General features: G+C 55.8%; 1 protein-coding gene and 2 long non-coding RNA genes across 3 annotated transcripts; 2 read left to right on the plus strand and 1 right to left on the minus strand.

The window, feature by feature from the left end:
• The first annotated feature begins 2421 nt into the window (after positions 1 to 2421).
• SERTAD1 (SERTA domain containing 1) lies at positions 2422 to 5545 on the plus strand. Its single transcript, XM_002923700.4, has 2 exons — positions 2422 to 2560; positions 4484 to 5545. The coding sequence occupies exon 2, from the start codon at positions 4484 to 4486 to the stop codon at positions 5195 to 5197; it is 714 nt and encodes a 237-aa protein (XP_002923746.1). The 5' UTR covers positions 2422 to 2560; the 3' UTR covers positions 5198 to 5545.
• LOC117795184 lies at positions 2452 to 17235 on the minus strand. The gene is made up of 3 exons (XR_004619037.1): positions 17157 to 17235; positions 14859 to 16370; positions 2452 to 2583 (listed from the first exon to the last, which is right to left on the minus strand). It is a non-coding gene; the product is annotated as an uncharacterized LOC117795184 (long non-coding RNA).
• LOC117795183 lies at positions 11926 to 15653 on the plus strand. Its single transcript, XR_004619036.1, has 4 exons — positions 11926 to 11958; positions 15199 to 15242; positions 15326 to 15424; positions 15545 to 15653. It is a non-coding gene; the product is annotated as an uncharacterized LOC117795183 (long non-coding RNA).
• Positions 17236 to 17259: the final 24 nt, after the last annotated feature.

Raw genomic sequence — 17259 nt, forward strand, 5'->3', positions numbered from 1 at the left:
CTAAGATACTAAATTATTTCTTTATTAAGTATATTGTCCCACCCCCTCACATCAGGGATTTTTGTCTATAGTTTTACTGCCCCATCATCAATGCCTACAACAGTGCCTGGCACACAGAAGGTGTTTGATCCATGAATTTTTTTGTTGCCATACTTCTTTTCTCTGTTTACCCCCTCCCCTGATCCATGAAAAGAGAGACCATGTGAGGCTTATCCAGTGCTATACCCCTAGCGTCTACGACGGTGCCCATAATATAGTAGGTGCTCAATAAATACATGTTGATCAAGCTCTTGAGATTCCTATGTGATCTGGAGGAAGCCCTTGGAGACTCAGAGCCTCCTTTTTTTCAGGCCATAAGGATAGGTTATGCGGGAAATTATGTGAGTTTGCCCGGGAGGGGTCTGGTTCTAATGAGCATTTTACCCTCTTTTTATAATGGAAAAAAAAATTTAAGCATATAGAAAAGATGGGGGGAGGGGTGCCTGGGTGGCACCGTTGGTTGAGTGTCTGCCTTTGTCTCGGATCATGATCCTGGGACTGAGCCCCAAGTCGACTGAGCCACCCAGGTGCCCCCCCACAAATATGTTTTGAAACTGTCTCCCCCTCTCCAAATCAGGATTCATTGAGGGTTCATATAACTATTCTGTTGTAAGAAAGAAATTATATAGTAACTTTCATTTGAGAAAGTTCTCCACCACCAACCCCACCGATCCCTTTTTCTGTTTTCTCAAAACTGAATTTTTGGTCAGCCCAGTTGTGCTTATAGATGTCCCACATTCTGTATTTGTTCGTGTTTAATTTGTTCCTCTCTGTTTCCTGTAAGCTGAAGGTTAGGTCTAGAGGCTTCATGAGATTCAGTTTATGAAATTTAACAGGGAGGCTCCACAGGGAATGTTGTGTACTTCCTAATGCATCATATCAGGTGGCACCCAGTGTCCGGGTGTCCCATGATGGTGGATGCAGAGTTTCTTTACATGGTTAAGGAGGTGAGCACCACATCTCCACATCATAAAAGTATATTTTCCCATTGGCAGTTAGCAAGTAACCTGTGGGGGAATGTGTTGGAGCCTGTTAACCTTTCACCCTAAGGTTTGAACATCCATTGATAATTGCTGCCTGAATCAACTAGTATAGTTAGCATTTTCTGGAGCTTACTTTGGCCAGGAGCTTTACTCACAGCTAACAGTTCTTCTCTCGACTCCAGAAGAGTTAGCAAATGAGCTACTTGGAGAAGCTAAGCCCCATTGTCAGTTTATCAGACAAGTCTTAAACTCCTACCTATACCCGACCCCATGTGTCCCGTCTTAAACTAAGCGCCTGCGCTACAACGACAAAGCTATTACTCCAACAAAAGGACATGTTGTGCACCATTCTGAGCATTTTGCGCGATTATTCTTTTTTTCTTTTTTTTAGATCTTATTTATTTTTAAAAAAGATTTTATTTATTTGTTTGACAGAGATAGAGACAGCCAGCGAGAGAGGGAACACAAGCAGGGGGAGTGGGAGAGGAAGAAGCAGGCTCACAGTAGAGAAGCCTGATGTGGGGCTCGATCCCATAACGCCGGGATCACGCCATGAGCCGAAGGCAGACGCCAACCGCTGTGCCACCCAGGCGCCCCTAGATCTTATTTTTAAGTAATTTCTACACCCGAGAGAGGCTTGAACTCACAACTCCAAAATCAAGAGTCACAGGCTCCTCAGACTGAGCCAGCCTGGCAAATCTGTGCAATTGTTCTTTTTAATCCTCAAAATAATCTCATTTTTAAAAGCTGAGGAAACTGAGACCCTAGGGGATTAAAACACTTGCCCAAAGTCGCACAGCTACTTAGGGGATGGAGCCCAGGATGAGACTCCGGCGGCTCCACTCCTACCCCCGCTCGCTCCTCCTCCCTCTCCTGTAACCACCATGGAGTCCAACTGCCCAGCGTTTGCTCAGTGTGCTCTTACAGACACATTATTTTAATTTTCCTAACTCTCAAGAGGTAGGCAAGAAGACGCCCATTTAACAGACTTTGTGTGGCTCACAGAGGTCCAAGCATTTTTTCAAGATCGCACATCGAGTGAGTGGTCAGAATTTGAGCCCACGCCTATCTGGCTTAGGGTGCAGACCCTGGTTAGGGTTGGGTCTCTAAGGAGCTCAATTGCTGGGTTTTGGCAAGCGTATCGGCAGGTGTGAGGGGCCCGCATCTTGAGAAGCAAGAACAACACCCCCCCGCCACTGTCCCGCAACGAAAACAGCCAACCCACCTGGCCCGGTCCCCTCACGTAGTCGCGGGGCATGCGCCCTGAAGCCACCCTCTCCTCCCTTCGGACCTTCCCTCTACAGGCTCCGCCCATCACCTTCCAAGGCCAATCCCCGGGTGGAGGGCGGGGCCACCACGGGAGTGGGCGGTAGTTAAGGGGAGTCTGGAGCCTGGAGTCGTGCGCCGGAGTCAGAACTGCGTCTCGCGACCCAGGCGCCGGTTGCTGAAGGAGAGCGAGCGAGCGATGCTGCCGTCGCCGCTTCCTGATTGGTTGCGCGTGGATCCCTCTTCGTTCTGATTGGCAGCGGGTGAGCTAGGTATGTAAATGAAGTGAAGGGGCCTGAAAAGAGAAGGGAAACCCACGGCGGGGTCGTTTGACAGGTTCGATCCCCGGGTCCGCCGGTGAGCGCCGGGTCTGCCCGGGATCGAGATGCGCGGGCCCCTAGGTGCCGCCCGGTCGGGCTGGGTGAATCACGCCGCAGCCCGGGAAGGGGGCGGAGGCGCCGGCTCTCTGGCTCCGGCTGCGTGACTCACCCGCCCCCGCCGCCGCCGCTTCGGGAGGAGCCGCCTCCACTGCCTGCCGGAAGCGAGCAAGGGTCGAGAGAGCAGAACAGCCCTCCGGGGATGCCGGCCCGCACGGCCCTAGGGGGCAGGCAGGAACAACAGCCAGGACGTGGCGGCAGTGTCAAGGATCCCGGGGTCCGAGGGGCCGGAATCCCCGGGGAAAGCCGTCCTGGCGCCGCTAGGGGGCGCCGGGACCAGGGGGCGGAGTCCGGGTGGGGGCTGAATTCCTGCGGTTCTGGAGTCCTGGGTCTTCGGGGAAGAAGGCGAGGACCGTTTTGAGTAGTGTGAGGGATCACTCTTAAGGTCCTGTTGGGCAAGGGCCTGGGGACTGGACCCTGCAAGCTTCGAGACAAAAAAACAAGTTGGGCCTCGGGTCTAGAACTCCAGGGGCCCCTACCACGGGGGAAGTGTGGGTCCTCAAAGTTCTCTTAGTGACCCCCGGTGCCCGTCACTATTTCCCGGCAAACTCTGTCTACTCTGTCTCCCAAATAAATCCTGAATCAACCAACTTCCTTCCAAGTCCACTGCCAACCACCTTCTACTCCAAGCCACCGTCATCACCTTCCCCAGAGTGCAGTAGCCTCTGAATGGAGCTCGGGCCCACGCTCTTCCCGGGTCTCCCTTCCTTCTTCCCCCCTCATCTTCCTCAAAGCAGCCGAGGGGGATCTTCTGGAAACCTAATCAGTTCACAGCTCCACTCAATTCTCTGCACAAAATCCTTCAATGACACTCAAAGTACAATCCAAACTCCTTGCCTCTGCTTGCTCTCCAAATGCCGTCCCCTACCAGGTGACTCTGCGCTGACCACACTGGTGTTTTGTTTTTTTATTCGGTTCAAGCTCATCCAGCCTCCAGGTCTTTCTTTGCCTTTATTATACTTCTCTCTTCCCTGAATGCTTCCCCCCTGGTTCTTCTGTGGCTGACTCCTGCTTGAGGGCTCAGCTCAAATGTCACCTCCTCACAGGAGCCTTCCCTGACCACTCCCCAGAACCTCTTAGTATCTTCCTAGCACCGCCTGTACGTTTCTTGTATTTATTTGTTTGATGGGTATTAGACAATAAATGTTAGATTAAACTATGTGAAGCAGCTGCTTTCATGGGTTAAAAAAAAGGTTGAATATTGGCTTTTCACCTGGTTCGATGAAGAAATACATAATAATAGCTATTAGGAGTACTTGTTAATCAGAATAGTTACAATGTATCAGGCACTGTTGTAAGTGCTTTTTTGTACATTATCGCATTGACTCCATAAAATGACTCTTTGAAGTCGATAACTATTGTCATTCGTATCTTAAAGTTTCCCTAAGAAAGCGCAGGCTCAAGAAATTAAATGGCCTGCCCCAAACCACACCAGACAGTAGTTACCAGAGCCAGGGTTTGAACTTCACATTGACTTTCTTTTTTTTTTTTTTTTTTTTTAAATTTTTTTTTTTTTTTTTTTTTTTTAAGATTTTATTTATTTATTTGACAGAGATAGAGACAGCCAGCGAGAGAGGGAACACAAGCATGGGGAGTGGGAGAGGAAGAAGCAGGCTCACAGCAGAGGAGCCTGATGTGGGGCTCAATCCCAGAACGCCGGGATCACGCCCTGAGCCAAAGGCAGACGCTTAACCGCTGTGCCACCCAGGCGCCCCCACATTGACTTTCTATAACTGAATGACTCCTCCCTCCCTGCAGATGATGCTGAGCAAAGGTCTGAAGCGCAAGCGGGAGGAGGAGCGGGAGACGGAAACCCTGGCAGGGGACGCCTGGTGGCTGGATCCCAGCCTCCCAGCAGCGGCACAGGCCCCCCCAGCCACGGCGTCCAGTTCCCTCTTTGACCTTTCGGTGCTCAAGCTCCACCACAGCCTGCGGCAGGGTGAGCCGGACCTGCGGCACCTGGTTCTGGTAGTGAACACGCTGCGGCGTATCCAGGCGTCCATGGCACCTGCCCCGACCCTGCCACCTGTGCCCAGCCCCCCTGCGGCCCCTTGTGTGGCTGACAGCCTGCTGGCCAGCTCTGACGCCGCCCTCTCTGCCTCCATGGCCAGCCTTCTGGAGGACCTCAGCCATATTGAGGGCCTGAGCCAGGCCCCCCAGCCCTTGGTGGACGAGGGGCCCCCAGGCCGCCCCGTCGGTGGATCCCCACCCAGCCTGGGGGCCTTGGACCTGCTGGGCCCAGCCACTGGCTGTCTGCTGGACGATGAGCTGGAGGGCCTGTTTGAGGACATCGACACCTCTATGTATGACAGTGAACTTTGGGCACCAGCCTCCGAGGGCCTCAAACCTGGCCCCGAGGACGGGCCTGGCAAGGAGGAAGCTCTGGAGTTGGATGAGGCCGAGCTGGACTACCTTCTGGACGTGTTAGTGGGCACACAGGCACTGGAGCGGCCGCCGGGTCCGGGGCGCTGACCCCCATAGTGGGGATGGTGGTCTGGTGTCCAAACTGAGCCTAGTGGCTGGATCAGCTGTCCTTGGAAAAACACAGCTGGCTTCCCTTGAGCAGAGAGAGGGGCTTTGGAGAGACAGAATCCAGTCCTGAGCAGCTCCACCTCTGTCCTGGTGTCAAGGACCCATGAGGGGAGTCTGGGATTGGCCCTGGGGATGGGAGGACAGGGCCTGGGGGCTGGAAGGTGATTTGGACCAGGCCCTGTGCTGGACTGAACCCCTGGGGGTTGGAGCCTGGGAGACTCTTTTCCCTGATGTGGGAAGAGACCTCACCATTTTATGGAAATTAAATCCAGTCCTGGGAAATGTCAAGTCTGTGTGCTTTGTCTCTGGGCTAAGGCAAGGGTGACATAGTAACTCCAACATTTAGTGAGCGGGGACGGGGCACCTGGCACAGTGCTAAGCGCTTGACGGGTGTTGCCTCTGCCCATCCCCCAACAAGATGGGCATGATTACTATCCCCACTTGACAGCCCAGAAACCTGAAGCTCCAAGAGGTCATCACTTGAGGAGGTGGGTTTCAAACCACGACGCTGCTTTATATCGGTCTGATAAGCGGATCAATTAGCTCTGGTAACTGGCCCTCTAGAAAACTCAGCCAGGTGTCCCTGATGTGCCCAGTGTGTACATAATGGTGGTGGAGCCCCAGGCCACTTGAAATCCTGTACTTGCCTGGAGTCTACCTGTGTGTCTTGGGGCTGGGGGTGGGGGCAAAAGGGAGCTTTCCGAATGAGCCAGAAAGAAAAGCCAAAGCTGGAGGCTGGATGGAGCCTCTCCAAAGAGCATGGACAGCCAGCTCTCCAGGGAAATGGGGAAAGACAAGGAGACTCCAGAAAGTTAAAAAAAAAAAAAAAATCCACTCGGGGTCTCAAATCTGTCTTTGGGCAGGGTTTAGGGCGACTTGGAGGGGGACTCTGAGATAAAGCCACCGGGATTAGCGGCTTGACCGCAAAGCAGGCCGTCCTGCTTTCCTTCTAGATGAAACCCAGGCCCCGGCGAGCCGAGCCGGGGCCACCTGCCCTACTGCTTGTGTGATAGGGCTGGCCCGAGCGCCGGGTGTCTGGGCCGCCCCCGCAGGGAGGGGGGGAACCAGGGAGGAGCAGAGGGTCGGACGGGTGAACTGCGGGGCCAGTTGGGCCCCGAAGAGGACACCAAGATTGTTGGGCCCCTGGGGCCTCCCCTCCGGCCGGAAGCCCCAGGGAGGCTGAAGCTGGGGTGGAACTGGGGGAGGCCGGCAGCTTCGGCGGCCCCTTGGGCTGGGAAGGGGCGGGCCGAATGGAGCTTCCTGGAGGAGGAGAGGAAGTCGTGCCCATTTCTGGAAGTGGAGGCGGCGGCTCAGGGAGGAGGAGTGGAAATGGCCCGAAGCGAGCCGGTGCGGTGGCTGAGGGTCTTCCGGGTGCCCGACTCCAACACCCTGTGACTCCAACTCCTGGGCAATGGGACTCAGACCTTGGGAGTTTGGGTGTTGTGCTCAGCAATGCCCCCTGGTGCTCGATCTGGGGGTCTGAGATGCCGCTGCCTTAGGTTCCTTTAAGGTCTGTCCAGTGGTCAAGGGGTCCCCCAGTGTGGGGTCAGCAATGCCCTCTGTTTACAACACTCTGGGAGCCTGTTTCTGATGTCTCTGGGTGCCAAATTGGGGGATTATCTGTGATACATGCTGCTGCAGACAGCCTACCCATCTGTCAACGTTGCTTCCATCTACCCCTGTGCCTGCTCGGCCATGGATGCCCCCTCTCCCCAGAGCCTCTGCAGACAGTTGCACAGGTTGTGCACTGCACATAAACTCCAGATTTCAGGGGCTACCATCCATGTTTCAGGCTCCATTCATTTACATATTTACTATAACAGTTTCCCAGCAGATGGAGGTCAAGTGCCTTGGGGAAGGGGCATGCCTTTTGCATCAAAGCACCATGTGGGCTAGATCAGTGCTGTTCCCTTCCCTCTGGTACTTTCAGGCTTATGAGCAGCTAATGCCTGAGGACCTACCCCACTCTCCCCATGTCTGAGCCCCAGATGATTGTGCAGGCTCCCTGGCTCTAGTGTGCCCCTCCGCCCTCAGGCTCAACCCCAAGAGGCCACACCACCTCAGCCAGCAGATTCCAGGGCCCACACCATTCCTAGCTGAGCTGCCAGGACTGGCGCTGCTGCTGCTTTTCACAGAGCCTCTGTGTTCCCGCCAGGACATTCCCCAAGCTAGCTCCCCTCCAGGGGCATTCACAGGGACCCCCCCCCATGACACACACATCTCTCCTTGGACACCTGGGAGAGCTGTCCTTCTCCTCCTTATCTCCCTTCATTCCTTTTCTCATTCAGCAAAGATGTGTGAGTAACTAGTGTGTGCCTGGCTCGATGTAAAAAGCAAACTTCTCTCTGCTCCGGGCCCTCAGAAATTATCTCCGTCCTCTGAGATCTGAACTCTGCCCCTTCCAAGGCTTGCCTTCCAACCCTGACCCATTCACGCATTTAATGAACCTTTACGGAGCACCTGCGATACCAGTGCAGTCCCGGGACGGAAATCCAATGATGCTTAGACCACCTGCATTTGAACCGCTGCTTTGCCATTCTGCAGCTGTGTGACCCTAGGCAAGGCACTCACTTCTCTGGGCCTTGGGGAGCTCATCTGTACACTGGAACCTCCAAGGGCTGTGGTTCCGGGGGAGGGAGGTGTTCTAGGCAGAGAGAACAGCGCAAGCAAGGGCCAGGATGTGAGGAACCCTACAGCATTTTCAGGGATCTGCAAACTCTGGGCTTGGCCCGAAAGAGAGAGGAGCAGTGAGGCAGGTGATGGGGCTGGAGGGGGTCTGCGGGGGCCAGCGCCAAGGGGCCCTGGGTGGGGCACTTTACTGCTAAGGCACAAGGAAGTGCAAGGATCCCTCTGGCTGCCACATGGGTGTGGTGGTACAGAGCTGAGACTGTAGGCTGGGAGCCCCTAGGGGAGGCTGGGAAGGGACATCGCACCCTGAGGACAGGGAGAGGTGCTTAGCAAACCAAGAGGGGGACTGATGAGCCTCCACGGGGCAGGGGCCTAGGACAAGGCCCAGGGCTCTAACGGGGGGGGGCAGTGGGGCTGCCCTGGGATAGTGACTGGGCGGGACAAACAGGTCTGGGGTTGACGCTGAGGCCAGAGAGGGACACCATGGGTACGAGGGGCTCAAGGGGGTCCAGCCAGGAGACGGGATCCTGACTGCTGGGCCCCGTGGGACAGGAGCTTGGTAGGGAGTGTAGGAGGCATGAGCAGGTAGAGAGGATGGGAGGGAGGGAGATACGCTCTGCGCACTGCTGGGGACCCGGCTGCCACTTGGCTCCAAGTAGGTGGGAGAGAGTGGTCCCTGAGGACAAGCTTCCGCCTCTTTCCCCAGCCCCCCAGGATGTCCTGTGTTTACTGAGGTGACCTTGGCCGGAACCGGGACACTGGTGCCACCCCCTAAACTCAACTTCCCGTGGCCACACCCCCTCAGGAGAGGGAAAGCAGAGACACAGCAAGAGTGACAGACAGAGAGAGGCAGAGAGACAACGTGGAGAGAGAGACAGAGACAAGGAACGAGGACAAAGAGAGGAACAGAGCGGTAGAGAGACACACAGACAAACACACCCTTCATGACAAAACACAGCAAACTAGGAAAAGAAGCTTCCTTTACCCACTGAAGGGCAACCACAAAACACTTAGCTGACATGGCAAAAGGCTGAATGCCTGTTCCCAGTTTCAGGCCCTGCGTTCAGGGCTATCTCCTCTCTGAGATGCAGAGAGAGACAGAATGGCAGGTCCCAGCCTCCCTTGGGTGGCTGACCGCCCAGCAGAGAGGTGGATTTTCTTCCCAACTCTAGCCTGGCCCATAGTCAGATTTTCCATCCTCAACTACTCAAAACTCCACTGACTCTGTCCCTCCCGAAGGCACAAGGCACGCAAGGCCCTTAGGACAAAATCTCAGCCCCTCCTCACGGCGCTGCTGACCATGGGCCTCCCCTCAGCTTCCCCTCACTCTTTCACATTCACTGATTTCTCAAAGGGGCCCCTGGCACAGGCTTGTCCCTCTCCCTGAAACCCACTCTCATTGATCCACCACCTGCCCAGCAGCCTTGCATGAATGCCTATGTATCCTTCTGGTGCCAGCTTAAATGGCACTTTCTCCAGGAAGCCCTCCCTGCCCTTTCTGGTAGTCCCAGAGTGCCAGGCCCCTCTTATAGACCTAGATCTGTCCCTCATACGGCTTAGCTCAGTGTGAATTATATACTCATTTCGCTGAGCACTTCTTGAATGTCTGCCCTCAGACCCCACCTCCCCAACTGTGAGTCTTGTGAGGCCACAGCCATGGTCACTGCCGTGACACAGTCCAGCAATGGATACAGAAGAAGTGTCTGCGAATAGCTGCTGAATAAATGTATAAATGAGGAGATATAAGGAAGGGGCATGTTTGGCCCTGGGGACACAGCCATGAACATGAGGACTCAGTTCTCAACTTCTAGAAATGTCACAGGTGCTGAGCTCTCTCTGGATTCAAGTCCTCTGCACAGGGTGTTCCCTCTGCCCATAAAACAGTTCTCCGTCTTCTCTTGCCTGGTTCCTGTGGATCATTCAAGTCTCAGGTCACATGTCTCCTCCTCCAGGAAGGCTTCCTTGATCTCCCTTGCTAGGCTGGAGCACGCACCTCTCCTGGGCTCCCCCGTCAAGGCCCTGACCTTTCTGCCTGTGACTCTCTCATCACAATCCTGGCCGTTCGGGGTCTGTCTCCCTGTTGGACTGTGAACTCTGTGAAAGCAGGCCTGGGCTATCTAAGTCACACTGTGTCCTCGGCACCATCCAGCATAGTGTTGGACACCAGACCAGGTGCTCCCAGACTGCTGACCTTGCATAAAGACTGTTCCCTTTCTCCCCTCTGGTACTTTGCCTGGATTTGTCTTTTCCCTGGAAGCCTCTTCCTACACTTTCACCCAGCTCCCTCCTTTTCAACCAACCAGTTTGACTTCAGATGTTACGTCTTCCAGAAATCCTTCCCTCAGCCTGCCCCCCATGGTAAATTTAGGCCTGCCAGGGTCGCCAATGCCCAGCGAAGAGGCTGTCGCCAAGGGCTTGTGAGTGTTTGCTGAATGAATAAATGAACACATGAATGGTTGAATGAATCAATGAGAGAATGTGCTGGGGTGAGGGTCTCCTCAGGACCATCAGCAGCTTTAATCACACTGTTCCTTCTACCCTTCCCAGGAGAAGGGTTCTGGTGGGGTCCTGGCCACACCCTAACCCTTGGTGGCTGCCAGGCCTGGAAGGCATTTCCCAGAGCTCAGCACATTCCTGCCTTCCCTGGCGGCTGAGAGTGGGCCGGGGGCATTTTGGAGAGAAGTGGGGAGGCCTCTAGCATTCTGGGATCCTGCCAACCTGCGCCTGGTCCCCTCTGCCCTCGGGAGTAGGCCCCAAGTTCTCGGTGCGGGGTGGGGTACAGGTCCCCCGAGGGGCCAGGGGGCTGGTGCAGGGGGCAAGGTTGACAACTGAGGTGATGGCCTGGTGGCTGTGTCTGGCTGGACAATGGGACAGAAGCTGCTGACGCGCGCTTTGGGGGTAATCCCCGGTTTCAGCCCAGCCCTGGCCCCAGGCCGGGGCTCAGAGAGCCGGGAGCGTTGGAGCCCGCGGCCGGGTGGGTGCGAGGGGCATGTGGGGGTACTTGTGCTCCCTGTGCCGCCCCCCGGGGTCTGGTGAGTGAGGGCAGGCTAGGGTTGGGGGAAGGGGATCAGGGTGAGGCCTGGTGGCTTTGGTTTGGGAGTTGGGCAGGTCTGGGTTCAAATCCTGTTGCTACCAATGACTTGCTGTGGGTGACCTTGGGTGTCACCCTCTCTGAGCCTCCTTGTCTGTTATATGAAGAGGACAGAAGAGAGTTGCAGGGTCTCTGGGGCCCAACAGAAGTGGGGTTGGACCCCACCTCCCCCACTTCCTGGGTGTGTAGCTGAATACTGGGCATAATGGATTCTGGGAGCAGAGCTTTGGGTGCCCAGCACAGTATTTAGCACATGATAGGTGCCCCCCAACATGGAAACTCCATTAAACAGAGAAGTGGGGCTCTTCTGTGCCCAGTCTCACTCAGGCCTAAAGCCCCCCACCCCCAATACAAGTCTAGCCGGCCCCCTAATTTGTGTGACTAGTAATACAAAACTCTTGAAAGTGGCACTCACTTGATGCCAGGCACTTTTCAAAGCTTTTAACCTCTTTTAACTCACCTAATCTTTACAACTACCCCATGAGGTGGGCGCTTCTTTTATCCCTTTTTTTGGAGACGAAGAAAACGAGGCCCAGAAAGATGCTGTCATGCAGCCAGCAGGTGACTAGGCTGGGATTTGAACCCAAATTGACCCAGAGAGGGAGCGAAAGGGGCTTATTTTAGGGTCCCCAGGATCCAGCGGGGCTGGAACCCAGGAAATAACGCCAGGCGGGTGCTCAGCTTCTAACGGGCGGCAGCAATGTGCGGGTCCCTGGAACAAGGCTCGCGGTGGAGGTCTCAGCCCGGGGCCAGGGCAGCGGCTGTCCCAGCCGTCTTATGGCTCCCCACCCCCTTGCCGGTGGACGTAGCTGGGAGAGGGGGATGTTTGTTTCCCCACCACCCACTCCCTGGTGATGTCATGCCACGGCAGCCAATGGCTAGGGGTCTTCCCTCCTCCCCCTCCCCATTCCTTTTCGCCCCCAGCCTGGGGCTGGGGCTGAGCAGACGACCGGGAGCTCTCGAGGTGTCTGGAGGCCTACTGGTAAGAGATCAGCTGGTCTTACCCGATCCTCAGCCAGGCTGAGAAGCCGTGGGAATGAGACCCAGGGTCCTAGGAGGTGCTGGGAGGTGCTGGGAGGATACCTGGGGCTCAGGAGGCAGTGTGGTATAGGAGTTAAAGGCACAGACTTTGGAGCCAGACCCTGGGTTCCCCTCTCTCTGGCTATGCAGTGTTGGGCAAGATACCACACCCTTTGTCCCTCTGCTTTCTCATCTGTGAAATGGGCTGATGGAGGCCACCTCACAGGGCTGGTGTGAGAGTAGATGAGTTGCTGCTTACAAAAAGCTGGGACAAGATGCCTAGGCTGGGGCAGGCTTTTGGTGCTTGGAATAGGGTGCTGGGGAGGCAGGACTGATCTTGGTGGTAGGAGGCCAGTGCCTGAGCTGGCATTGGTCCCTCACCCAGAGCTCCCCTTGGGTGAGAGAGAAGTGGGGCCACTGGTGAGCAAAAGCTGGATATGAGACACTTTGAGATGCATCGCCCGCGCTCCAATCGCTGTCAGAGTCTAACGTACGTTACTTGAGTGCTTACTATATACTGGGACTATTCTAAGAGCCTGCCGTTATTTTGTGAATCCTGGAAGCCACTCTTCACTGGCTCCACTTCACAGATGAAACCGAGTCCCTGAGAGGTGAAATACCTCTCCCCGGTGTTTCAGTCTGAGATATGCTGGAGTAGGGACTGACTGCGGCCCTGGGGAGGCCACTGCCAGAACGCCTCCCCCCTCTGCCTCACAGACGGTCTAGGGGGCCCAGACAAGTCGGGTCAACCCCTCACTTCCACTGCTGAGGGCACCCGATCATTGGCGTTTGGGGAAGCTGAGGCTCTGGATGGGGAGATTTCCTAAATGGGGTTGGCACCAGCCATGGGGAGAAGAGGGTGCCAACTGGGGGATTCTCAGCTGAAGGGCCCAGGGCCCAAATGACAGGCCCTCATCCCAGCCTGCTCTGAAGGGTATCGGTGGTATCTTAAATGGGACTCTCAGTCGTACCTTCCTCAGGGAGGTATTGTGAGGTTGTAATGAGCCAGTGTAGGCCAGGATCTTTTGTGCATAGTAAATGCTCAAAAAATGGGGACTCAGAGAATTCTAGAAGCGGAGGAATGTACCAGGGCAGTGCCATAGGAACCACTCAAGAATGGCTGTTGGCACCTGGAGGGTCCTGCCTGACCTTCAGTCATGATGGGAACCCCTTTAGAAGATCTTCTCCTAACACAGTCAGGGACCTCCAGGAACCTTCCTTTGCTCCCCGCCCTGCACCAGCCCCACCTAGTGGGATGGGCAGAGCTGGGAACAGAGAGTGCCCAGGGTGTGTGGGGGGGGGCTTCCTTCCGAAGCCACCCCCATCCCATGCCAGGAGCTGGGTATGTGGCTCAGGAAGGGCACAGATGAGCTAAATATAACCTGGGCTGGGCAGCTGCCCTGAGCAGGGACGAGGGAGGAGGGCACTCTCTCTTGCTCCCGCCCTGGCTAAGCTTCCTGTGGCAGCCTCTGGGTGTGACCCTCGCTGCCCTGGCCCGAAAAGGGGGAGCTGACAGGCCAGGAGAGCCTCCCCTCCATCTCCACTACCCCCTCCAAGCACCAGGCTCTCCCACCTCCAGCTCAGGATGCTATGTGGTGTCAACGACTCGGTTTTTCGGCCCTGGGTTCAAGTCCCGACTCAGTCACTGTGATACCTTAACCCTCATGTGCTCGTCAGTAAAATGGGGTACCGAGGCCACATCTGTAAAGTGCCTGCCCAGCCCAAGGTTGGCACCAGTGAGGTACTTCTCAAAATGCCTGTATGGGGCACCCACAATCCCCACCTCCCTTCCCAGCCCAGCCTTTGCCCCAGTTGTTTTGCTCCTCTCAGTGCTACCAGTGCAAGTTCAGGTCCAGAGCTGGGGTCAAGGACAGGGGCTTGGCTGTGTGACCCCAGACAGGTCACTTCCCCCGTCTGAGCCTCAGTGTCCAACCCTTAAACAGCCACCACATTCAGGGTGAGTCAGAGACCTATGGAGGCCAGCACTGGGGCCAGTTTGGAAGAAATGCCACAGATGTGGGAGCTCACCGGGCCTGGAGCTGCTGAGGGCTGAAGGGAGGCTGGGGAAGGCCACAGAGACCAGGACTCCTGGGAAGGCCAGAGGGGAGTCCTCTGCTACTGTGGGGTCCCTGCCAGTGGAGTGCATACAGCAGGACCATTGAGGGGTCCCCGTGTCCTGTATCCTGGCCAGTGGTGGGCTATGAAGGGCCATTGTGCGGCTGGGGGTGGGTGGGCAGGGGCGGAATGTGACTGGGCCCAGCAGATGGGCCATTGTTTGAGGGAATGTGCCGCGTGAGACCTGACCTTTCCCTGCAGAGTGGGGGTTGGCGGGTTGGCATGCCAGGTGGGGGCTGGGAGGACAAGGTCAGAGTCGGCCTGGGGAAGGGGGTGGAGAGACAGTACCCATTCCCTTTTCCCAAGAAGGGCCTGTTGGGGTGGCTGCATGGGAATCCCAGTTCTGCTTCCTTCTCACTGGACTGTGTGACTTTATGTGGGGTTCTTGGGCTCTCTGAGGGGCTACGGGTTTTCTGCAGGGAGGAGGCAGAGCACAGGACTGCCAAAGAATAACCACTCAGTACCCATTAGTTATCGTCATCTGTAGAAGAGGCTGGAACTCCCTGATAAGTTCAAGTCCTGGCTCAGCCACTCGTGACCATTTGTGGCTGCCCTTCTCCCAGCCTCAGGTGTCTTCTCTGTGATGGGCTCCATAATTGTGTTGCCCTCACAAGATGTTGAGGTTTATGGGCAATGAATGACCCCTGTGGGACATTTGTCACAAGATCAGGACCACAGGAAGTTCTTAGTAATAATAATAGTGCTTCTGAAGTCCCTCCACGTACCCGGCATTTTACATTTACTCACTTATTTGATGCAGTAGGTGCTCTCCTTCTCCCCATTGAACAAGCCAGGAAGCTGAGGCCCAGAGAGGTGAGGTGATCGGCCCACCGGGAGGACACGGGAATGGTTAGGATTGTTTTATAGTGAATTTGGCTCTCTCAGTCAACCCAGGTGGTTGGTGCCGGGGCTCTGCTGTCAGGCAGTCCTAGGAGTCAGCTCTTGCTTTACTGTTGTCCAATAAAGGTCTTCCAGGCCTCAATTTCCCCAGCTGCACTGTGGGGATAGAATATCGCAGAAGGGTCGGGCACTCAGGAAGCAATGGGTGGGGTTAGCTGATGGTAATGCTCACGCTTCTTCTTCTTAGAGCCCCGGACCCAGGAGGCCCAAGGAGCTGGAGGTGACCCTGAGGTGAGCATTGGCCGGTGCCACATGCCCCTCCCCACCCCTCCCAGGCCTGCTTGGAGCCTCATGCACTGGTCTTTTCCTGGCAGGCAGCAAGACCCCAGAGGAAGGGTGTGAGCCCCGCAGACGGCTGTGCGGTACCCCAGGCTGGGCTCCTGTTAGGAGGGGGTGCCTGTGCCCAGGCAGCGGTGAGAGGACAGGGGTGGGGGGCCCTTCTCCCCTTCTGATACCCATTTTGGCCTCTCCCCCCATGCCTGGCCTCCTCTCATCCTCTCCTGGCCTCAAGCCTCCATCCCTGTCCCCCACAGGCTCAAAGGCAGCTGCTCCATGCAGAACTGAAGCTGGTTTTGCAGCAGAAGCAGGAGCCTGGGGCCCGGGTGACTCCCAGCAGTGCCATGGAGGCCAGGAGCCGCAGTGCTGAGGTGAGCGTCCACATGCCTTGCAAGGGGAACTTGGAGGGCCTGGGGGGGGGCACAGACTGAGGCAGCAAGAAGACACTTCCTGGTTTCTCTGTGCCTCAGTCTTCCCATCTGTGAAATAGAAATAGCAACAGTGCCTATTTTATAGGTCACTGGGAGGAAAAGAGTTTTAACATATGGAAGCGCTTAGCACAGTGCCCGGTACAGCCTAAGAGTCAAAGTGGCAAATTCACTGGGGGGCATAATGGAGTTATACTAAAATGAGCTAAAGAAAATCGGGTAAACCTTTCATTGGAAGAGGCAGGGTGGTATGGGGGTTAAATGCATGAGCTTTGAGCCCATGGGCTTAAATGCCAACCTCCCACTTCAGCTGTGCAGCTCCAAACAGGGGACCTGACCTCTCAAACCCTGTTTTCCCACTGGTGAAATGGGACAATGGTCCTGGACAATGGTCACTGTTAGGAAACTAGAGGACCCACATAGATTGCTTCCTACCAGATGCTAGGCACAGAGCGGGTCCACTTCTACGGGAGCCAAGCTGAGGCTGAGGGGTGGCAGGCAGGGTAGAGTGCAAGGAGGTCACTGCCTCCAGGACAGTCTATGGCTCTGAGGTCACAGACCTGTGGTTTAGGCCCAGCGGCTTAACTTTGCTGTGTGGCGTTAGGCAAATTACTCCGCTTCTCTTTACCTTTGTGTCTTCCTCTGTGTCTGCCCTCTGTGGGGAGGATGAAATGAAATGCTATACATAAAATGCTTAGCCCAGGGCCCCAGGGTGGTGGTGGTGGTCATGCTGCTTGCTGCTGCCTCTACAACTGTTCTCACCTCTTCTCAAAGTGCTCCTCCCAGCCCTCTAGTCCCAGGGCCACTGCAGGCCTCGACCTGCTTCCCTAACCGTCTCCAAGCCCTGGGCTCAACTCCAGTCGATGGCAGCCCGGGTGCCCTGCCCATTACAGCATCCTCCCGATCCCTGTTGCTTCAGGTCTCAGCCCACAGAGGCTCCTTCCAGTACACCCATGTCACCCAACTTTACAGTAGGGAAGTGGGCCCAGAGAGGCCAAAGCTCTCCCCGCGAGACGCACAGCAGTTTGAGTTCCTACACGGTTGTGGAACTGAGTTCTCTCACTGCCTTTTCTAAGTCCCGGAAATGAATCCCGGAGGGCGCTGCTGGGCCAGGGCCAGGTCACCACCATTTACAGTGAATACCAGGAATGCCATGTCTGCTGGTCCGCCACTCATTACCCACGCACCCCTCTTCACTGGATTCCCTCTCCCAAAGGCGTTATGCAGGTCTTGGGGTCATAGAGTCCACAATAGGGCACAGTCTCACACACGTTCAAGCTTCCAAAGAGCCCAGTCTCACCCTCACCCCTCCATCCTGCACCACTTAAAGGTCCAGCCCTTTCCTCGGAATCCCATCCTCACTCCACCCCTTGTTCAGCTGCTTTTAAAAGCCCTTTTCCGTACCTCAATCCCACCCTTAAACTATGGGTACCCGCCTTACCTCCACGTATTACTTCCTAGCCACACCCCTCTCGGATTTTTGGCCCCGCCTCTGTGGCCTGAGCTCTATCCGCGCGAGCGGTCCGATCCCACGCCACGCCCCC

Source organism: Ailuropoda melanoleuca, chromosome 12 (assembly GCF_002007445.2).
Source record: "Ailuropoda melanoleuca isolate Jingjing chromosome 12, ASM200744v2, whole genome shotgun sequence".
Classification (NCBI taxonomy): domain Eukaryota; kingdom Metazoa; phylum Chordata; class Mammalia; order Carnivora; family Ursidae; genus Ailuropoda; species Ailuropoda melanoleuca.